This window comes from Phocoena phocoena, chromosome 8 (genome assembly GCF_963924675.1).
Source record: "Phocoena phocoena chromosome 8, mPhoPho1.1, whole genome shotgun sequence".
Classification (NCBI taxonomy): domain Eukaryota; kingdom Metazoa; phylum Chordata; class Mammalia; order Artiodactyla; family Phocoenidae; genus Phocoena; species Phocoena phocoena.
The window spans coordinates 87,580,751-87,599,991 of NC_089226.1; the positions used below are offsets into that span (position 1 = coordinate 87,580,751).

Below are 19,241 nucleotides of genomic sequence, written 5' to 3' on the forward strand. Positions count from 1 at the left end.
GCTCTGGACTCAGGGCAGGCAGGCACGCAGAGGGGGCCCTGCCCTGTGGGATCCGCCTGGCTTCTCTGACAGAGAAGCAGAACTGCTGGTGTCACCCGCCTGACTCCCTGCGTGCATTCCAGAGCTGGAAATGAGCTCATCAGAGTGAAAGGAACTTATTAAGACGAGCGCCACAATTTGGGCCTGAATTTTCCAATCAGCCAGGCGGAGGCGGCTGACCAAGCAAATGCTCCCTCCTGCTGCCACGGGGTCATTAAGTCCCACACAGGAGCCTCGCGAGATCAGCAGCTTCTGCTCCATCTTTGGAAAGAGGAAAAAGCAGCGAGGGGGCCTGGCTGCTTCTGCCTGGTCCAACCGCACCTTCTGGATAGCAGCCCCCATGTCCCCAGCGCTGCCTGCTGCGAGGACGGAATGTGCCGGGGGCAGGCTGGCCGCGTCACTTGCTGGCCACAGCAGAGAGCTGGTCCCGGATGCGGCCCAGCCCATCTAACATCGTGTCCAGGGTCTCCTTACTCAGCTCCACGGTGACAGCTGACACGGAGGGCTGCTCCCCACACAGACTGGGATCTTCCTGGATCTGAAAAGAGAACACTGCCCCAAAGTCAGAGCTGCCTCTCTTCGACCTGCAGGCCCTACCCCATTCTGGCGAAGCTTGGGAGAGAGGCTCTTTGCTCAGAGTCACAGAGAGTCACAGCCCTGGAGTCACTCAGCAAATGCGGACAGGGAGGGAGCTGTCTCATGGTCTCCGGGCAGGGGTCGGAGAAGCCAGGCTCACTCACTCTCCCACCCCCAACTCTCTCTGGGCACTCGAGTGAGGAAACATCCTGGGTTCATGCTGGTACTTTAGGCTGTGGGCTCTAGGGGTATGTAAGAATCCTCCGGGATGCAGGAAAAATATTACAACTTCTAGTTATATGTATTTGTATCTTTTTTTTTTTAAAGTAAGCCTTGATAATAGTTAAAAACTTAGTTGTTAGAGGCATCCTTGCTCTTTCATTTTCTTACAGCTCTTGAGTTTCTGGGTGTCTGGTGGTTAAGTAAATACAGCATTATGCTGCCTAGTTTTAACTAAACAAACCTTAAAAATGGGTATGTGGCTTAAAAAGAGTCCTGAAAATAACTGTGCAGTGAAGATAACACCAATGAGTGATGTTAAGGCCATAGGTGCTGTTCGTTTTCATGGCTTAGGAAAAGCAAGAAAAGGCTAAATGCACTGTAACTGTGCTATAAGATGAAGAACAGTAAGATGAAGAAATGATACTTCTCCAACTGCTAACAGGAGCCCTTGTTCAGCACAGTACAAATGGCAACAGCCTCCTAAGACTCGACAAGAATTTGGAAAAGTACACCAAAATTCTCAAGAAGGCAATTGGAAAGCCGAGTGCGTGCTTCTATTGTTAAAGCCAAACCTTCCGGTAAGTGTCTAAGACAACCTTTAGGTATCAGCAAATTATTTTGTAAAGTTATATTTTGTGTTTGTCTTGTTTTGAAATTTCTAGTTTTGGTATATGTTTTATTATGACTGTACTATGTTAATACACATATACTTTCTAAATAAACACTGCATTTTGGGGGTGCTAAATTTTTTTTATTTATGGGGTTGGAGATCCTAAAACTTGGAGTCTAGCATTTTTGCTGGCCCGCAGGGGGGCCAAGTCCCTGCTGCCCCTCCTTCCCTTCTGGTGAGCATGACAGTGGACGTACCTTCATCTGGAGCAGGCAGGTAGGGACGGCCATGCGGCTGATGCTGTCTGAGGAGGTTTTGATGTCCACCCTCCAGTCCAGGTCGACCAGGCGCGGCAGAGAGACTGTGTGGGGACAGCTCGGCTCAGTGCTCACGCCACCTGCGTTACTAAGCCTTTCCTCGACGACAGGCAGCTCCAAGGGCTGCACGTGGGTAATGCATGTGATCCCCACAGCAAGCCTCTGAGGGAGACAGACAGACAGGGCCCAAGACCCCACAGCAAGCCCTAGGCCTTCCTTACAACTGATCGTGGCCCCTGCATTTAGTGCGGATTCATGGTGGTCAGCACCTCCAGGCTTCTGCCTGAACACCCAACCCTCCAGATGTCCAGACAGGATGAGGAAGACGCAGGTGGAGAAGAGGAGGCTGTGGCCAGAGTCTTAGGCAATGTGTAGCTTTGAGAATAGCGGAGAGAGCTTTTGTTTGAGAGACACACAGACTTGGCTTGAATGTGTGCTCTACCACCTGTCTAACCTCTGAGCCTCTATTTGCTCACCTATAAAATGGGGATGATCTCAGCCTAGGTCACAGGGCTGTTGGGAGGACTAAATGAGTTAATGCAGGTAGAGTCTGTGGCACTGTGACCGGCTCAGAGTGAGTTTAGTGACTGTTTATCAAACACCCACTGTTATTCAATCTTTCACACTAATTTCAATTATGGTTAATTTGTTTTCCAATGGAAATATAGTTATTTTAAGTACTTCACTTTCTGCTTAGGATAACTGTTTGTTTTTTAACAACATGCCTCTATTATACTAGGTTTATAACCAGAAAAAAAATTTAAAAGTGGCATTAAAAAGAAATACATAACAAACACTATTCGGTTTGGGATTAGGTTAATTCACTTTGACTTTAGTTAAAAACTCTGGTAGATTTAGGGCTGGGGCTGGGGAGGAGGGGGAAGGAGGAAGAGGCAGGTTTCTTGGTACTCACTCTGATTTGTTTGGGCTTCAGCTCTCCAAGTAGATCTGTGTAAGAGGGAAAGATAAGAAAAATATAATGGAAAAGGGATGCGAATTGAGTCTTCTGATAATGAGGCCCATGGGCCTGGGCCTCTGCTCCTTCTGTGATCTTAAAACCTATAATCACCTCCTGACAGGAAAGGACCACAGAAATGCCTCCCTCCAAGGAGCAGTTTTTTGTTTGCTTGTTTTACAGAACTGAGTGATGTTAAGGCCATAGATGCTGTTAGTTTTCATGGCTTAGGAAAAGCAAGAAAAGGCTAAATGCACTGTAACTGTGCTATTGTTCTTAGAGACAAAGCAGAAAAGGTCAACTTATCCTCCTTTTACTGAGCATCTACTATGCAGAGTATGGCATCTTACGCAAAACACATCTAACAGACGTGTCTGATGCTACACAAATCACGCCATAGTGAGATGCTGAGCAGAGTCATAGTAAACTGTGGTCACGCAAGAGAAAGTTTCTAAATAAACAACAAAACCCTTGGGAAGTAAGCATCATCAGGTATTACTATCAGAGAGGTCTCGTCAAGCCTGCTGCTAACCAGGAGTCAATCAGTTCTGCTCGAATTGTATGTGTCTAAAAGGATCTGCCCAGCTAGAAAATGTACAGAAAATTCACAAAAGAATAAAAGTGACCAATAACATGAAAAAGATATTTGACATCACTAGTACCGAAGATATAAACTGAAATGAGGTACCATTTGCCATTTGTGAAACTGGGAATCAAAAGTAAAAAAACAAAACAAAACACCCTCAGTGCTGGTGATGGTGTCGGGAGAGTGGCACATCAACGTCCTCCTGGTGGAGGAGTAGTTGGTGCAATCTTTCCGATGGCAGACTTGATAAAAAAAGCCAAAGCCTCAATACCACCATTTACCAGTAAGGAAATAATGAAGCACAATGTGGGCAAAGGTTCCACAGTAAATTGTTCACTGCAGTGAAAAGTGCCAATAGCCTAAATGTCCAACCCTAAGGAATTTATTAACTAAATTACACAAATTTCTTCATGTAATGGAATATATTTACCCATTAAGAATGATACTGAAGGTAAATATTTATCGACCTGAAATATCATTAATGTTAATTCTATTAAATGAAAACAAGCAAGTTATGAAACGGCATGATCCCATTGTGTTAAAAACAAAAGCAAAACCAACCCTCTATGTGTAAATGGAAAAAATAAACCAGTCTTAAAAGGTTTCCCGTAAAGGAATTAACACTACTAACCCTCTGGGCGGTGGGATTACGGTTTCCTTCTTTTTGCTTACCTGTGCTTGCTTTTCAAGAATAAGCATATTTTTTCCAGAACAGGAATAAAAAATACAAGCTTACAAGAAAGTCCCAAGAAATAAGCACTTACACGTGTTCTAGGATGATTTTTGTCAGCAGGTTTTTGAGGTTTTGGTGGAAATTTTCAGGAAAGAGTGCCAGAACCGCCTCGGCGGAGGACAGGTCACGGAACACCACTAGCCTGGTGAGGCGGTGCAGAGCCTGGAGCAGCTGCAGGACAGACGGGGAGCCCTGGGCGGTGAGGGGCAGGGGGACAGGGGACAGGGCTCTATCTCCCCTGCCGGGAAGAGGGCCTGCCACAAACCTCCACCGTCATTCAGGCTGAATCCCAGGAGTCCGGGGGCCCCTGGTGCAGACGCTGATGCTCACGTGCCTCGGCCCACCTCCAAGCTCACCTGCTGCTTAGAAGACACGTAGCTGCCTGACCGAGGATGCCGTCAACCTGCCAGAAAGCCTCTGCTTGCGGGCAAAGGGTTAATAAGTCCCCTTCCCTGTGCACGGACTCTGACCTTAAGCTAACTCTCTAGCCTGTTCCCCTCCTAATGTGGGAGAAGCGGAAAGTCAGCGGTGTTACAACACTGCACCAGCCCCCTGCCTCTGGACCGCGAGGGCGGCAGAAACACCGGGGCCCGCGGCTGGGGCTTCCCTGAGTGTGGCTGCGCGGTCTGTGCCAGCACCCAAAGCCGTGCTTCCAGATTCGCTGCCAGAGGTCCTGGCTCCTGGGGAGTCGGGGCTTCTCATCCAGGCTGGCTGGACTGTCACGTCCTCGCCCCTAGGCTGTCACCTGGTGGGGCGAGCCAGGCCAACCAACAGCTCCAGGCCGGCTGCGCGGACCTCCCTGTGGAAGGAATGCCTGGCGCTGCCCCGCTAGGACGCTGGATTCTACCCTGTGTCCTTCCCAGTGAACCTGCTGCTCAGCGGAACAGAACAGGACTCTCTGGAGGTAACTTTCTCAGCTTTAGGACTTTCCCGGATGCCTCGGGAGGCTGCTCAGCTCAGAAAAGCACAACCCAGAGGCGAGGGGACAGTAAGCCTCTACTGGTGAAGGGTGGGAGTGAGTGGATAAACGCCCCACCCTCCCCGCCTTCCAGGATGACAGTGCTGGGGCATTTACCCACATGGTTTCTTACAGGATCCCAACTGCAGACCCCGCAGCACTGACCGCTCCCTAACATATCCTTCTCCCGGCTTGTCTCTCTTCCTGGTCTGATTTTCCTCACTCCCTCCTTTATGCTTTCTGGAATCACCTCCCAAGTAACTACCAGCAGCCAGGTCGTTGCCTCGGGGTCTACTTTTGAGGAACCCAAACTAAGACTCCAACTCACTTTCATGACCTTGCTGCTGCCTCTCACTTCAATGAGCCAAGCTCCAGATTAAAAAACAACAATAACACAGGTCTGCTTGGATGAATTACTGTTTTGGAAACACAGTTGCCATGGAAAGATAAGGCTGTGAGTGCTACATAACCATCCATGTCCTCTTGGCCACCTGAGATCAGGTGAGGTCCAGCAGTACATCCTCCCTAATCATACTCAGGCCTCAGAGTTTCTGCCCAACCATCCCTGAAAAGTCTGCCTAAGCTACCCAGCCAACAATTCATCAGCACTATTAAGTTACAGGTTGGGAAAGAAAATCATAGCAAGGTTGGCTTTTGTCCATACTGTCTAGGTGACAAGTCTGAAAAGGAAATGGTCAGGAGCTCCGACTCCTGGTATACTTTTCCCATCCACGCCTCACTTATCACAAGGAAGTGAAGGTTCAAAGACAATGGCTTTTAAGTTCACTAACATTAAAAAAGAAAAAAGCATCTATTTTAAGTTTGCTATAACGTCAACAGACACTTCAGGGGAAAAATTCCCTTGGACGCGGCAACAACTGGGAAGTCAAGGAAGAGACTAATGAGCCGCGAAGCCAGCGGCCAGAGGTCATTTCTGACCCCACTTACTTGTTCTGCCTCCTCCTGGGTCACAGACAAGCTGGAACATGTAACATCCAAGAGCTTTTTCGAGCCAAGGGCTGAACTGGAAAAGCTCTCTTGGCACAGCTGTCTGACAACATCTTTCGAGGAGGCCTGGAAAAAAACAAAACAAGCAACAAACTCAGACTCTGAAAATACATTTTTTTTAGAACGTAATACTGTCTCCGTCACGGTGTGACACCTAAGAGGTGCATAGGACACTTCCAGTTCTGTGAAGATGATACATAGATGTACTTTTCCCTATTTTTCCTGCTAAACACAACTACATTCCCTGGGCACTTTATACAAAACAAATGTAAGACGACTCTTAAAGGGGAGAAGAGAAGACAGACCTGCTACGGACCTCATGACAAAGGAATGACATGGCCATATTACGTCCTGAGCCTCTGGAACTTATTTAAATCTTCTATTTTAGCTGGCTTTCTCTGACACTGCTCAGGAGGCAGGACGAGCACGGTAGGGCTGGGGGTTGTTGCTTCATTACTACCAAATGGAGACAGAAGTCCAGCTCCCCTACTTGGTTCCTGCTCACACCCAAAAGTAGGGGTTCCTTGTAGCTACTGGGCAGGGGTGGAAGTTCTGGCTCCAGTAGTTTCCACTAATACTGTGGGGTGGTAGAACTTGTTACCAGCTCGTGGGGATGGAGGTCCAGCTCCCTACTTGGCCTCCTCTGACACTGCCCTGATGGGGGTGTTCGCTCTCAGACTTTGTTGATGTACAGTGGAGCGGGGACACAGTTTTTTCAGTGGTGTTTTGGTGGAGTAGAGCAGTTATTGTCTAAAAGTCTTCTGTCTTCCTAAGCCGCCCCTTTCTTGGTCTTTGGCTAGAGAGAGCAAGTATTTGTTGGAGTTTGTTTTCACCCACTGGCGTTCTGGGTGGCCCTCTTCTTCAGCTCGAAGTCTGGGATATATGAACAAAAAGAAAAGCCACTGTCCGATGTGGCTGTAAATGTATATAGAGGAAATATTTAAGACAATTATATTATAAATAAGGGTAGGACTATAAAGGGATGACTTCACTCTAACTGGTAAAATGATGACACTGATATGTCACTGAGATTGTGATGTTATAGTAAATAAATGTAATAAGTTGAACAACCACTATAAGAGTTATAAAGAGAAATGAATTTTAAAACACTACAGATAAATCAAAATGGAATTCCAAAAAATGTTCAATTGATCAAATAACCCACAGGAAGGCAGTAAAAGTAAAGAACAAAAAATAAAAGAACAAATAGAAAACAAAAAATAAAATGGCAAACTTAAGTTCTAATATTTCAATAATTACATTGGCTGTAAGTGGTCTAAATATACCAATTAAAAGAGAAATTGGCTGAGTGGATTAAAAAATATGACTCAGTTAAATGCTATCTACAAGAAACTCCCTTCAAACATAATGACAGAGACAGACTAAAAGGAAAAGAATGGAAAAAGATAGATCATGCAAACATTAATCAGGAAAGCAAGGGTGGCTACTTTAATATCAGATAAAGTAGACTTCACAGCAGAGAAAATTACCAGAGACAGAGAGGGACATTAGGTAAAGGTAAAAGCTTCCGTGGACCAGAAGACATCCTGAATGTGCATGCCCTCAGCAAGAGAGCTGCAAAATATGTGAAGCAAAGCCAAACAGAACTGAAAGGAGAAATCGACAAATCTATAAATACAGTTGGAGTCTTCAACACCCCTCTTTCAACAATTGATAGAACAACTAGACAGGATTCAACAAGGACACAGAAGAACTCCACAACACCATCAATCAATCTAACTGACATTTATGGAACACTACCCAGTAACAACAGAATACACACTCTTTTCAAAAGCTCACTGAACACATACCAGATAGAGGATATTCTGAGCCAAAAAACAAACCTTAACAAACTTAAGCAAACTAAATCATACAGAGTGTGTTCTCCGTGATCACAATGGAATCATATTAGAAATCAATAAGATAGCAAGAACAGGTCCAAACATTTGGAAACTTAAACAACACACTTCTAAATAATCCACAGATTAAAAGGAAAGTTAAAAAAATTACACTGAATGAATGAAAAAGAAAAACAACACCAAAATTTTGGGAATACGGCCAAGATGGTGCTGAGAGGGAAATTTACAGCATTAAATGCATATATTAGAAAAGAGGAGAAGTCTCAAATAAATAATCTAAGTCCTCATCTCAAGAACCTAGAAAAACAAGAGCATAATAAACCCAAAGGAATAAGGAAGGAAACAACAAAGGGCAGACACCAAAGAAACTGAAAACATAAAAAAGGAGAAATCAATGGAACAAAGAACTAGTTCTTCGAATATCAATAAAATTAACAAACTTTTAGCAAGACTGACAAAATTAAAAAGAAAGGAGACACAAATTACCAATATCAGGAATGAAGCGGGGCATATCACTACAGGCCCTGCAGATTTCAAAAAGAAAATAAGAGAATAACTACAAGCAACTCTATACACACAAATGTGACAGTTTAAATGAAGTGGATCAATTTCTCGAAAAACACAAACTACCATAACTCTCCCAATATAAAATTGAAAATGTGAGTAGTGCTATAACTGTTAAGGAAATTGAATTTGTAATTTTAAAACCCCCAGAAATCACCAGACCCAGATGGTTTCACAGGAGAATTCTAACACACATTTAAAGAAAGAATTAACTAATTCTACACAATCTCTTCTAGAAAACAGAAAAGGAGGAAACACTTCCCAATTCATTTCACAAAGCTAGGATTACCCTGATACCAAAATCAGACAGAGACTGTATAAAACAAAACAAAAAAACAACTACAGACCAATGTCCCTCATAAAAATAGAGGCAAAGATCCTTAACAACATACTAACAAACAGAATTCAGCAATATATAAAAAGGATTATTCACTATAACTAGGTGGAATTTATTCCAGGGATGCTAGGCCAGTTCAGTATTTGAAAATCTATGTGATCCACCATATTACCGGGCTCAAGGAGAAAATCATTGGATATCAATCAATGCAGAAAGAGCAGTTGACAAAATTCAACATCCATTCTTGATGAAAACTCTCATAAAATTAGGAATAGAGGGGAACTGCCATAACTTGACATAGAGCATCTACCAAAAAACCTAGAGAAAACATACTTAATGATGAAAGACTAAAGTTAGGAACAAGGCAAGGATGTGGGCTCTCACCACTGTTATTCCACATTGTGCTGAAAATTCTAGCCACTGAAATAAGGCAAGAGAAAGAAATAAAAGGTCTGCAGATCAGAAAGGAAGAAATAAAACTGTCCCTATGTGCAGGGACATGACTGTCTATGAGAAAGTCCCAAGAAATGTACAAAAAAATTATTAGAGGGGCTTCCCTGCTGGCGCAGTGGTTGAGAGTCTGCCTGCGGAAGCAGGGGACACAGGTTCGTGCCCCGGTCCGGGAAGATCCCACATGCCGCAGAGCGGCTGGGCCCGTGAGCCATGGCCGCTGAGCCTGCGCGTCCGGAGCCTGTGCTCCGCAACGGGAGAGGCCACAACAGTGAGAGGCCCGCGTACCACAAAAAAAAAAAAAATTATTAGAATAAGTGAGTTCAGCAGTTTGCAGATCCAAGATACACCTACTAAAATCAGATGTATTTCTACACACTAGCAATGAACATGTGGACACTGGAATTAAAAGTACAGTATCATTTGCAATTGCGCAAAAAAAAAAGAGAGAAATACTTAGGTATAAATCTAACAAAATATGTACAGGACTTGTATACTGAAAATTATACAATACAGATAAAAGAAATCAAGGATCTAAATCAATGGGGAGACACATCATGATCATGGACTGGATGATCCAACACATTAAGACATCAATTTGCTCCTAAATGATGTACAGATTTAACCCAATTCCTATGAAAATCTCAGCAAGTTTTTTTTTTTAAGATATATCCAAGATCATTCTAAAATTTATACAGGAAGGCAAAGAAACTAGAATAGCTAAAACAATTCTGATAAAGAATGAAGTAGGAGGAATCCATCTATCTGATTTCAAGACATTATATAGCTACAATAATCAAGACTGTATGGTATTCTCAGAGGGATAAACAAATAGATCAATGGAACAAACTAAAGAACCCTGAAGTAGACCCAGTAAATATGCCCAATTGATTCTTGACAAAGTTGCAAAAGCAATTCAATGGAGGAAAGAAAGCCCTTTTCAACAAATGATATTGGAACAAGGGGACATTCACAGGCCAAAAAAAAAAAAAATTCTCAAACTTTTCCACACACCTTATACAAAATTAATGCAAAATCAATCATGGACTTAAATGTTATATAAATGTAGGGACTTCCCTGGTGGCGCAGTGGTTAAGAATCCGCCTGCCAATGCAGGGCACACAGGTTAGAGCCCTGGTCTGGGAAGATCCCACACGCCGCAGAGCAACTAAGCCTGTGTGCCACAACTACTGAGCCTGCACTCTAGAGTCCGCGAGCCACAACTACTGAAGCCCGCGTGCCTAGAGCCCATGCTCCTTAACAAGAGAAGCCACCGCAATGAGAAGCCCACGCACCGCGAAGAAGAGTAGCCCCCACTCGCCGCAACTAGAGAAAGCCTGCGTGCAGCAACGAAGACCCAACATAGCCAAAAATAAATATTTTTTAAATGTTATACAAATGTAAACTATAAAACTTTTAGATAAAAAGAGGGGAAAATTTGGAGAGCTATGGCTTCACAAAGAGTTCTTAAACTTTACACCAAAAGCGTAATTCATTAAAAAAATCACAATTCATAAAAGGAAAAATTTTTGAAAAACTGTATTTCATCAAAATTAAAACAGTTTTTGCTCTGCTAAAGCTCCTGTTATGGGTTGAACTGTGTCCCCCCTAAAAGTCATATGTTGAAGTCATAACCCCCACTATCTGAACATGTGATCTCATTTAGAAATAGGATTATTGCAGATATAGTCATATTTATATGACTATAAATAGTCATATAAAAATATATGACAAAAAATATAAAGATGAGGTCATAGGGTGGACCCTAATCCAATATGACCAATGTCCTAATTAAAAGGGATAGTTTAGACACAAAAATGCAAACAGGGAGAACTTCATATGAAGATCAATGCAGAGATCTACAAGCCAAGATACACTAAATATCACCAGAAATCACCAGAAGTTAGGAGAGAGGCACAGAACAATTTGTCCCTCAAAGCCCTCAGAAGGAACCAACTTGGCTGACACCTTGATCTCAGACTTCTGGCCTCCAGAACTGGGACACAATACATTTCTGTTGTGTCAGCCACCAAGTCTGTAGTACGTTGTTACAGCAGACCTAGCAAATTAATACACCTTTGTGAAGAGGATGAAAAGACAGTTAAATACTAGGAAAGACTATGTGCAAACCACATATCTGACAAAGAACCACTATCTAGAATATATAAAGAAATGCAAAAGTAAAAAAGCAAACAATGAAATTAGAATATGAGCAAAAGACATAAAGCAATATTCTGCTGAAGAAGATACACAGATGGTAAACAAGCACATGAAAAGATGTCCAACATCATTAACCATTAGGGAACTCTGGATTAAAACCACAATGAGATATAAATACACACCTATCAGAATAGCTCGAATAAAATATAGTGATGCCAATAAATGCTGGCGAGGATGGGGAGAAACTGGACCGTTCGTGCATTGCTGTTGGGAATGTAAAGTAGTACAGCCACTCTGGAAATCAGTTTGGCAGCTTCATAAAAACAACAACAAAACCCTAAACATGTAACTACCAAATGATCCAGAACTGTACTCCTGGGCATTCATTTCAGAGAAATAAAGACTTATGTTCATACAGAAATCTGTCTACAAATGTTTATAGCAGGTTTACTTGTAACAGCAAAAAACTGGAAACAATGTAGATGTCACACCATAGAATACTACTTAGCAATAAAAAGGAAAGAACTATTAAAACACATAACATGGCTCCAGAAAATTGGGCTCAGTGAAAAAAGCCAGTCCCAAAAGGTTACATATTATATGATTTCACTTATATAACTTTTTTTTTTGAATGTTTCATTGTTTGTGTATAGAAACAACTGATTTTATTTTATAGTATTTTTGTTTTTGGCTGTGTTGGGTCTTCGTTGCTGTGCGTGGACTTTTAGTTGCAGGGAGCGGGGTCTACTCTTCCTTGTGGTGCACGGGATTCTCACTGCGGTGGCTTCTCTTGTTGCGGAGCACGGGCTCTAGGTGCATGGGTTTCAGTAGTTGTGGTACGTGGGCTCAGGAGTTGTGGCTCGCAGGCTCTAGAGCACAGGCTCAGTAGTTGTGGTGCACGAGCTGAGGTGCTCCGCAGCATGTGGAATCTTCCCAGACCAGGGACTGAACCCGTGCCCCCTGCACTGGCAGGCGGATTCTTAACCACTGTGCCACTGGGGAAGTCCCTCACTTATATAACATTCTTGAAATGACAAAATTACAGAAATGAAGAACAAATTGGTGAATACCACAGGTTACAAAAGGGGTGAGGGCAGAGGGGAAGGGGGTGTGGCTATAAAAGGGCAACATGAAGAACACTGTGGTGATGGAAAATGTTGAGAATCTTGACTATCAATGTCAATATCCTGGTTGTGATATCATACTATAGTTTTGCAAGATGTTACCATTGGGGGAAACTGAGTAATGGATAAGTGGGATCTTTCTGTATTGTTTCTTGCAACTGCCTGTAAACCTATATCTCAAAATTAAAAGTTTATGTAATTGTTTTTAAAAGAAACTACATAGGACAATAGGAATGCAAATGAATGAACTACTGCTACATAATGGCAAACAAAAGAAGCCAGACACACACAAAAATATGCCCTATTATTCCATTTATGTGAAGTTCAAATGTGAGCAATATTAAATTGACATATTAGAAGTAAAGATAGTGGTTACTGTTGGGGAGCAGAGTGAGGGAAATAACAAAGGGACAACAGAGACTTCTGCCGTACTGGTAACATTTCATTGTTTGACTGTGGTGGTGGTAATAAATCATTAAACGGTGCACTTATAATCTGTGCACTTCTTTTGTATGTGTTACACATTAATAATGATTTTTATAAGTGTATTAAAGAAAAAAAGCCCATAGAATGAAGAGGGATTGGGGTGGAGGTTGGGGGTAGAGCAGCCACAGTAAGGGTGAAAAGGCACTGGGTTGGGAGTTGAGAGCTCTAGGTTTCCAGTTCCAGCTTTACTACATTTATTAATTCATAGAACAGCTATTTATTGAGCACATGCTGTATGCCAGGTGTGACGGATATGCTTGTTACGTATACATTTGTGAATAACAGAGTAGATGCCCGTAGAGACTGGAGAATACAAGTGAACACTGGGGAGGCGGTTAAAACAAAAGAAGGACCATTGCGTGGACCAATGATGATGCTGTGCCATGAACTGCTGAGTGTAATCAACTCAACCCTCTTCGTCTGGAGTTTTTTTTAAATTAATTAATTAATTTATTTTTGGTTGTGTTGGGTCTTCGTTTCTGTGCGAGGGCTTTCTCTAGTTGTGGTGAGCGGGGGCCACTCTTCATTGCGTTGCGCGGGCCTCTCACTGTCGCGGCCTCTCTTGCTGCGGAGCACAGGCTCCAGACGCGCAGGCTCAGTAGCTGTGGCTCAAGGACCCAGTTGTTCCGCAGCATGTGGGATCTTCCCAGACCAGGGCTCGAACCCGTGTACCCTGCATTGGCAGGTGGATTCTCAACCACTGCACCACCAGGGAAACCCCGTCTGGAGTTTTTTTTAAAAACAAGGTCCCTCGTGTATCTCACGTTCTTGTGAGAAAGGCAGACAACAGGCAACCAGGTGCATAACGTCATCTAGTAACAAGTTCTACGAAGGACGATAAAGCCGCCGCTTCTTCTATAGGGAAAGTCATAAATTAAGCAAAAAATTCCAGTCTCCTACAAAGCTATATGAAATACATACCTTCCATCCTCACAATTTCTCAAATGATTGTCAGGAGAGTGTTTTGGCCCTCACACAGGTCACAGCAAATAAGAAAAACCCAGAAGGGCTTCCCTGGTGGCGCAGTAGTTGACAGTCTGCCTGCCGATGCAGGGGACACGCATTCGAGCCCCGGTCCGGGAAGATCCCACATGCCGCGGAGCGGCAGGGCCCGTGAGCCATGGCCACTGAGCCTGCGCGTCCGGAACCTGTGCTCCGCAATGGGAGAGTCCCGCGTACCGCAAAAAAAACAAACAAACCCAGGACTCAGGAGAATATAGAGCGCACACTTGACTCAGGGGGCGGACGCAGAGGAGAGAACTGGACAGCGCAGATGGGCTGCGGAATGAAATGGGGAACTGGCAACGCGGATCTAGAGATTACCACCCCAACGCACCAACCCCGAAAGCCAGCCCCCGAAGCTATTAGTAGGGAACATTTGTACAGCGCCTTCAGGTCCATTGTCTTGTTTCCTCACTATCCTGTCAAAGTGGTATTAATTTTGTTCGTACTTTCAAAAAGCTCGGAAAAGCTCAACAACCTGCTAGGAGTCACAGTGAGAGGCAGCGGCAGCGTCGTGGCTCCAAATCGGGGTCCATTTATTCCCACTTCCTGCTCTGTGCAAAGTCTCGGAAACAAAGGCCTGCCTCGCGCTGTTCCCACCCTTCTCATTTACCTTCAGCAGGCTCTGGAGAGCTGCAAAGACCTCCGCTGTCAGCGCGGCCATCTTCCCCGAGTCACGTGACCTAGCTACGCGAAGAAGCGCGGCCGGGAGACTCCGACAGCAGCGCGGGGCATGCCGGGGGCTGTAGTCCTTTAGGGTGGCGGGAGCTGCCTGGCTCTTGGCACTACGGGATGGGGAGGAGCCGAGTAGGGCGCGGAGGCTGGATAGCTCAGCGCGGGGACTCTAGGACCGTGGGGTTTGGAGGACGCGGGTGCTGGATGGTTTTCGGGGGAGGAAATTGGCTTGGCTTGGCTTGGCTACTTACCAGGGCAGGGGAAACTGATTTTCTCTTGACTCGTGGGTGGGCTGGCTAATTTGGGGAATGCATTTGCAGGCTTGACAAGCGCCTTAGCTGTTCTGGAGTTATCTTCGTACCTGGCCTCTTAGAATTAAAGTAGCTGTGCACATCATTGCAATTCTTGGAATTTACCCCCAACCCCGCCTGTCTTGAAGAATGTAAAATTGATTTTATGTGTACCGTTTTCTTTGTGTCTCTGGGGTAGGTAGGAGCTGGTATTGTTAACCTTATCCAGATGAGGAAAGGGTGTTGATGACTTTCTCTATTCCAAGGGGAGATCGGTTTTGATGAGCAGGTGAGGAAGTGTTTGGGACAAAGAGTAGAAAGGGAATCCAATGAAAGATATTACCTAACTAGGTTCCTCTTACACCCATAGTGGGGATGGGAGGGGTAGTTCATGGAAATGATTTAATTCATTTATTCAACAAGGTAAATATAGTGAATGTAAAGATGGTTTTGAGTGAGCAATCCAGGACTCTGATTTGCCCAGTGATCAGAGGTCCTACCTCGGAACAGACTCAAACTGTAAAGTCCTGGAACTTGGTTTTACGGAACCTATCTCCTCTGCCTTCTAACCCCAGCGTCTGACATTTCCCCTATGCATCTTTAGGATCTAGTTGGTTCTTTCTTTTTCCATACCCAGTTCCTTAGCAAAATTTGGCTTGAAACAGGTTCTGATAAATTCAAGCTAGAGAAAGAATGTCTAATTGTGCGAGTCCGGGAACTGGTCATTTGTTTTTCTGCCTCCTACTCCTTCCCCTTCTTTTCTCTCTCCCATTTTCTGTGAGGATGTTGTCCAGCCCCCCAGGAAAATAAACCCAGGTTGTCTGAGGATGAACCCATATCTGGACTAGAAGACTTTAGACCCACCTTGTCCTGGAGTCCTGATCCCAGCTCTCTTTCTTGGCCTCTCCCTCTTCTCTTCTTCCAGGACCACATGGCTTGATTCTTGTTTTCTGCCATAAGTCCCTGTAAGCCGTAGGGTTGCTCCTGCCTGTATTCATAGGGCCAGCCCAGTGCCTTGATTGAAGTAAATGTTTTCTTTTTTTTTTTTAACATCTTTATTGGAGTATAATTGCTTTACAATGGTGTGTTTGTTTCTGCTTTGTAACAAAGTGAATCAATTATACATATACATATGTTCCCATATCCCCTCCCTCTTGCATCTCCCTCCCTCCCACCCTCCCTATCCCACCCCTCTAGGTGGTCACAAAGCACCGAGCTGATCTCCCTGTGCCATGCGGCTGCTTCCCACTAGCTATCTATTTTACGTTTGGTAGTGTATAATATGTCCATGCCACTCTCTCACTTTGTCACAGCTTACCCTTCCCCCTCCCCATATCCTCAAGTCCATTCTCTAGTAGGTGTAAATGTTTTCTTAAATAAACAAAAACCCCTCAAAAGTGGTTAGACTAAAATTACTTTCTGTGACTTTTCTGCAGAGATATTACCTTATTATTTGCCTTCTTGTCTTACTTTGGAAAGATGGGCAGAGTGGTCACCAGCCTCCAAGATGGTTCCCAGTGACCCCTGCCTCCTGGTACTCACATCCTTGTATCGTCCCCTCCCTTGTTGTGCCAGGATTAGTCTCTGTGACCAATAGCAGGTGGCAGAAGTGGTGGTATGTCACATCTAAGATTAGTTGTAAACTAGTTTAACTTTTGCAATTAGTTAACTGCAGCTTCTGGGTACTCTCTTTCGTCTGCTCTCTTTTTCTTGAATCTCTTGCTCCAGGGAAAACAAGCTGCCATGTTAGGAACAGTCCTCTAGAGAGGTCCATGTGGTGAAAAACTGAAGCCTCCGGCCAATAGCCAGCAAGAAACTAAGGCCTGCCAACGGCCCCATTACTGAGTTTGGAAGCAGATCCTTCAGCCCTGGTAGAGCCTTGAGATGACAGTAGCCTTGGCCAACATCTTGACTACAACCTCATGAGAGATTCTGAGGCAGAACCACCCAGCTAAAACACTCCTGGCTCTCTGGCCTTCAAAAACTGTGTGATTATGAGTGTTCATGGTTTTAAGTTGCTAAGCTTTGAGGTAATTTGTTACAGAGCAATAATAACTATTTCATGTAGGCAGAAAAGCATAGGGGCTTTAGAATTCAACCTAAGTTCGAATCCCACATGTAACTCTACATGTTATTAACTTAACCTTGAACGAATTCTTGAAAATTCTCTGAGCCTCTTGAACTTCAACTGAAGCTGATGTTGATCAAAAAAATGATGTTGATCACACCTACCTGCCCCAGTGGGAGGGTACCCAGCTGTCCTTGCCCTTGAGGGCAGGCATGAAAGGAGAAGAAACCCTGGGCTCCATTAGTGCCAGGCAGGGCCTGCAGCCCTGCACCAGGTCATCCCATTGTTCTAGGACTGCCCGCATTGCCACTGCCATGTTGCATCTATAGGTTTGTCTATGGCCTGGAGAGCTTCCAGCAATTCCTCATCCATAAACATTTATGTGGGAAAGAACAGAACAGAATGTTAATTCCCATGATTTGGTCTCACTACCTGGTTTTTGTTAAGGCCTAGTCTGATTTCTTTCCAATTCTGAGTATATGGATCTGTGCTTGCTTTCATTTATTTAATAATTATTTGTATTATTTTTTATTGTATAAAAATTTTATTGTATAAAAAAATTATTATTTATTATATAAAAATAAATTTGTATTATTAAATGTATTAAATAGATTTATTTAATAAATATACCACACTCCATTTTAAGGCTCTTACACTTAATGATTTATTTACTTCCCATAACAATCCTGTGTGATTCACACACACACACATACACACACACAGTACTATAATTTTCCCATTTTACATATGGGAAAACTGAGAAGAGAGAAGTTAATTAACTTGTCCAAGGTCACACAGCTAAAATTTTGGCAGAGCCCAGGTTCAAACTTGAGCAGTTCACTTCCAGAGTCTGTGCTGTTAACCACCAAGCTCTACATGTCTCCTTGTCTTGCTATAGCTGAAAACTCATGCTTCTTCTGTCTGGATGTCTGACTACCTTCTCCAGGAGGCAAGAAAAATCTAATGGTATTCTTGGACAATCAACCCAGTGTATGGTAAGAGAAAAGATGATGAGTGGAAGGCGTAACTTGGGCTTTGGAAAAAGATCAAGGTTCAATTTCTGGCTCCTGTGTGCTTCTGGCGAGTTATTTCATCGCTGAACCTCAGTTTCCTCATCTGTAAGTTAGAAGCAACAATAATAAAAATACGTTTGACCATTAGAGGGAGCTCAGGGATGACTTGTACCCAAAATGGGGATGGATTATTTATATCGAGACTTGGTTCTAGCCATTGGCAGCACTGAAGGGCAGAGCTATCCAGTGCTCCCGGAAAGAGTTGGCATTAGGGTGATCAACCAACCATCTCAGTTTGCCTGGGACAGGGGACTTTCCATGCCAACAGTGGGATAGTCCTGGGTAAACCAAGCTAGTTCGTTACCCTCGTTTGAGCCCTGTGCCTTTGAGGAAACCATCCTTTTAGAGCTCTTGTCCTGTCTTCTCCAGTGGGGCTATGGTGAAAAGAGTGATGTGGATAAAGAGTTTCTTTTTAATAGAAGGTAATTAAGGGCAGCAATCTTAGTTTTGAGGTTCTTTCTTTGGTAATGACTTTACTGAGATGTAATTCATATTACATTACAAAAACATATACAATTTACCGACTTACAGTGTAACAGTTAAATGGATTTTAGTGTATTCACAGAGTTATGTAACCATAACCTCTTTTAGAACATATTTTATCACCCCCAAAAGAAAAACTATACCCTTTAGCTACCATCCTGCCAACTCTCTTCATCACACCCAGCCCTAGGCAACTTTTAATCTCTTTTCTATATCTATAGATTTGCCTATTTCTGGACATTTCATATAAATGGAATCTTATGAAATGTGGTCTTTTAATTAATTTCTTCCACTCAGCCTAATGTTTTCCTGGGCTGTCCTAATGTTCTTATGGCCTGTGTCAGTACGTCATTCCTTCTGACTGTTGAGTAATTTCCATTGTGTGGAAACACCACAGTTTGCGTATCCATTCATCATTTGATGGATATTTGGGTTGTTTCTGCCTTTTGGCTATTATGAATAATGCTGCTGTGAACACCCTCAGACAAGCTTCTGTGTAGATTTATGTTTTCATTTCTCTTGGGGTATATACCCAGGAGTGAAATTGCTGGGTCATATGGTAACTCTGTGTTTAACTTTTTGAAGACTTGCCAGACTGTTTCCCAACATGGTCACACCATTTTACATTCCCATCAGCAACGTCTGCGGGTTCCAATTTCCCACATC

General features: G+C 43.6%; 1 protein-coding gene across 2 annotated transcripts; it reads right to left on the minus strand.

Moving 5' to 3' along the window:
- Window positions 1-436: 436 nt before the first annotated feature.
- Window positions 437-14,664, minus strand: COMMD9 (COMM domain containing 9). 2 transcript variants are annotated; one of them, XM_065882313.1, is made up of 6 exons: window positions 14,600-14,664; window positions 5,945-6,070; window positions 4,070-4,209; window positions 2,678-2,712; window positions 1,705-1,808; window positions 437-577 (listed from the first exon to the last, which is right to left on the minus strand). In XM_065882313.1, exons 1-6 carry the CDS (start codon window positions 14,648-14,650, stop codon window positions 437-439), a joined length of 597 nt encoding a protein of 198 aa, XP_065738385.1. In that variant the 5' UTR covers window positions 14,651-14,664. The 2 variants fall into 2 exon arrangements, with proteins under 2 accessions (XP_065738385.1, XP_065738386.1); XM_065882314.1 differs by lacking the exon at window positions 2,678-2,712 and having other exon boundaries at window positions 510-577; window positions 14,600-14,650.
- Window positions 14,665-19,241: the final 4,577 nt, after the last annotated feature.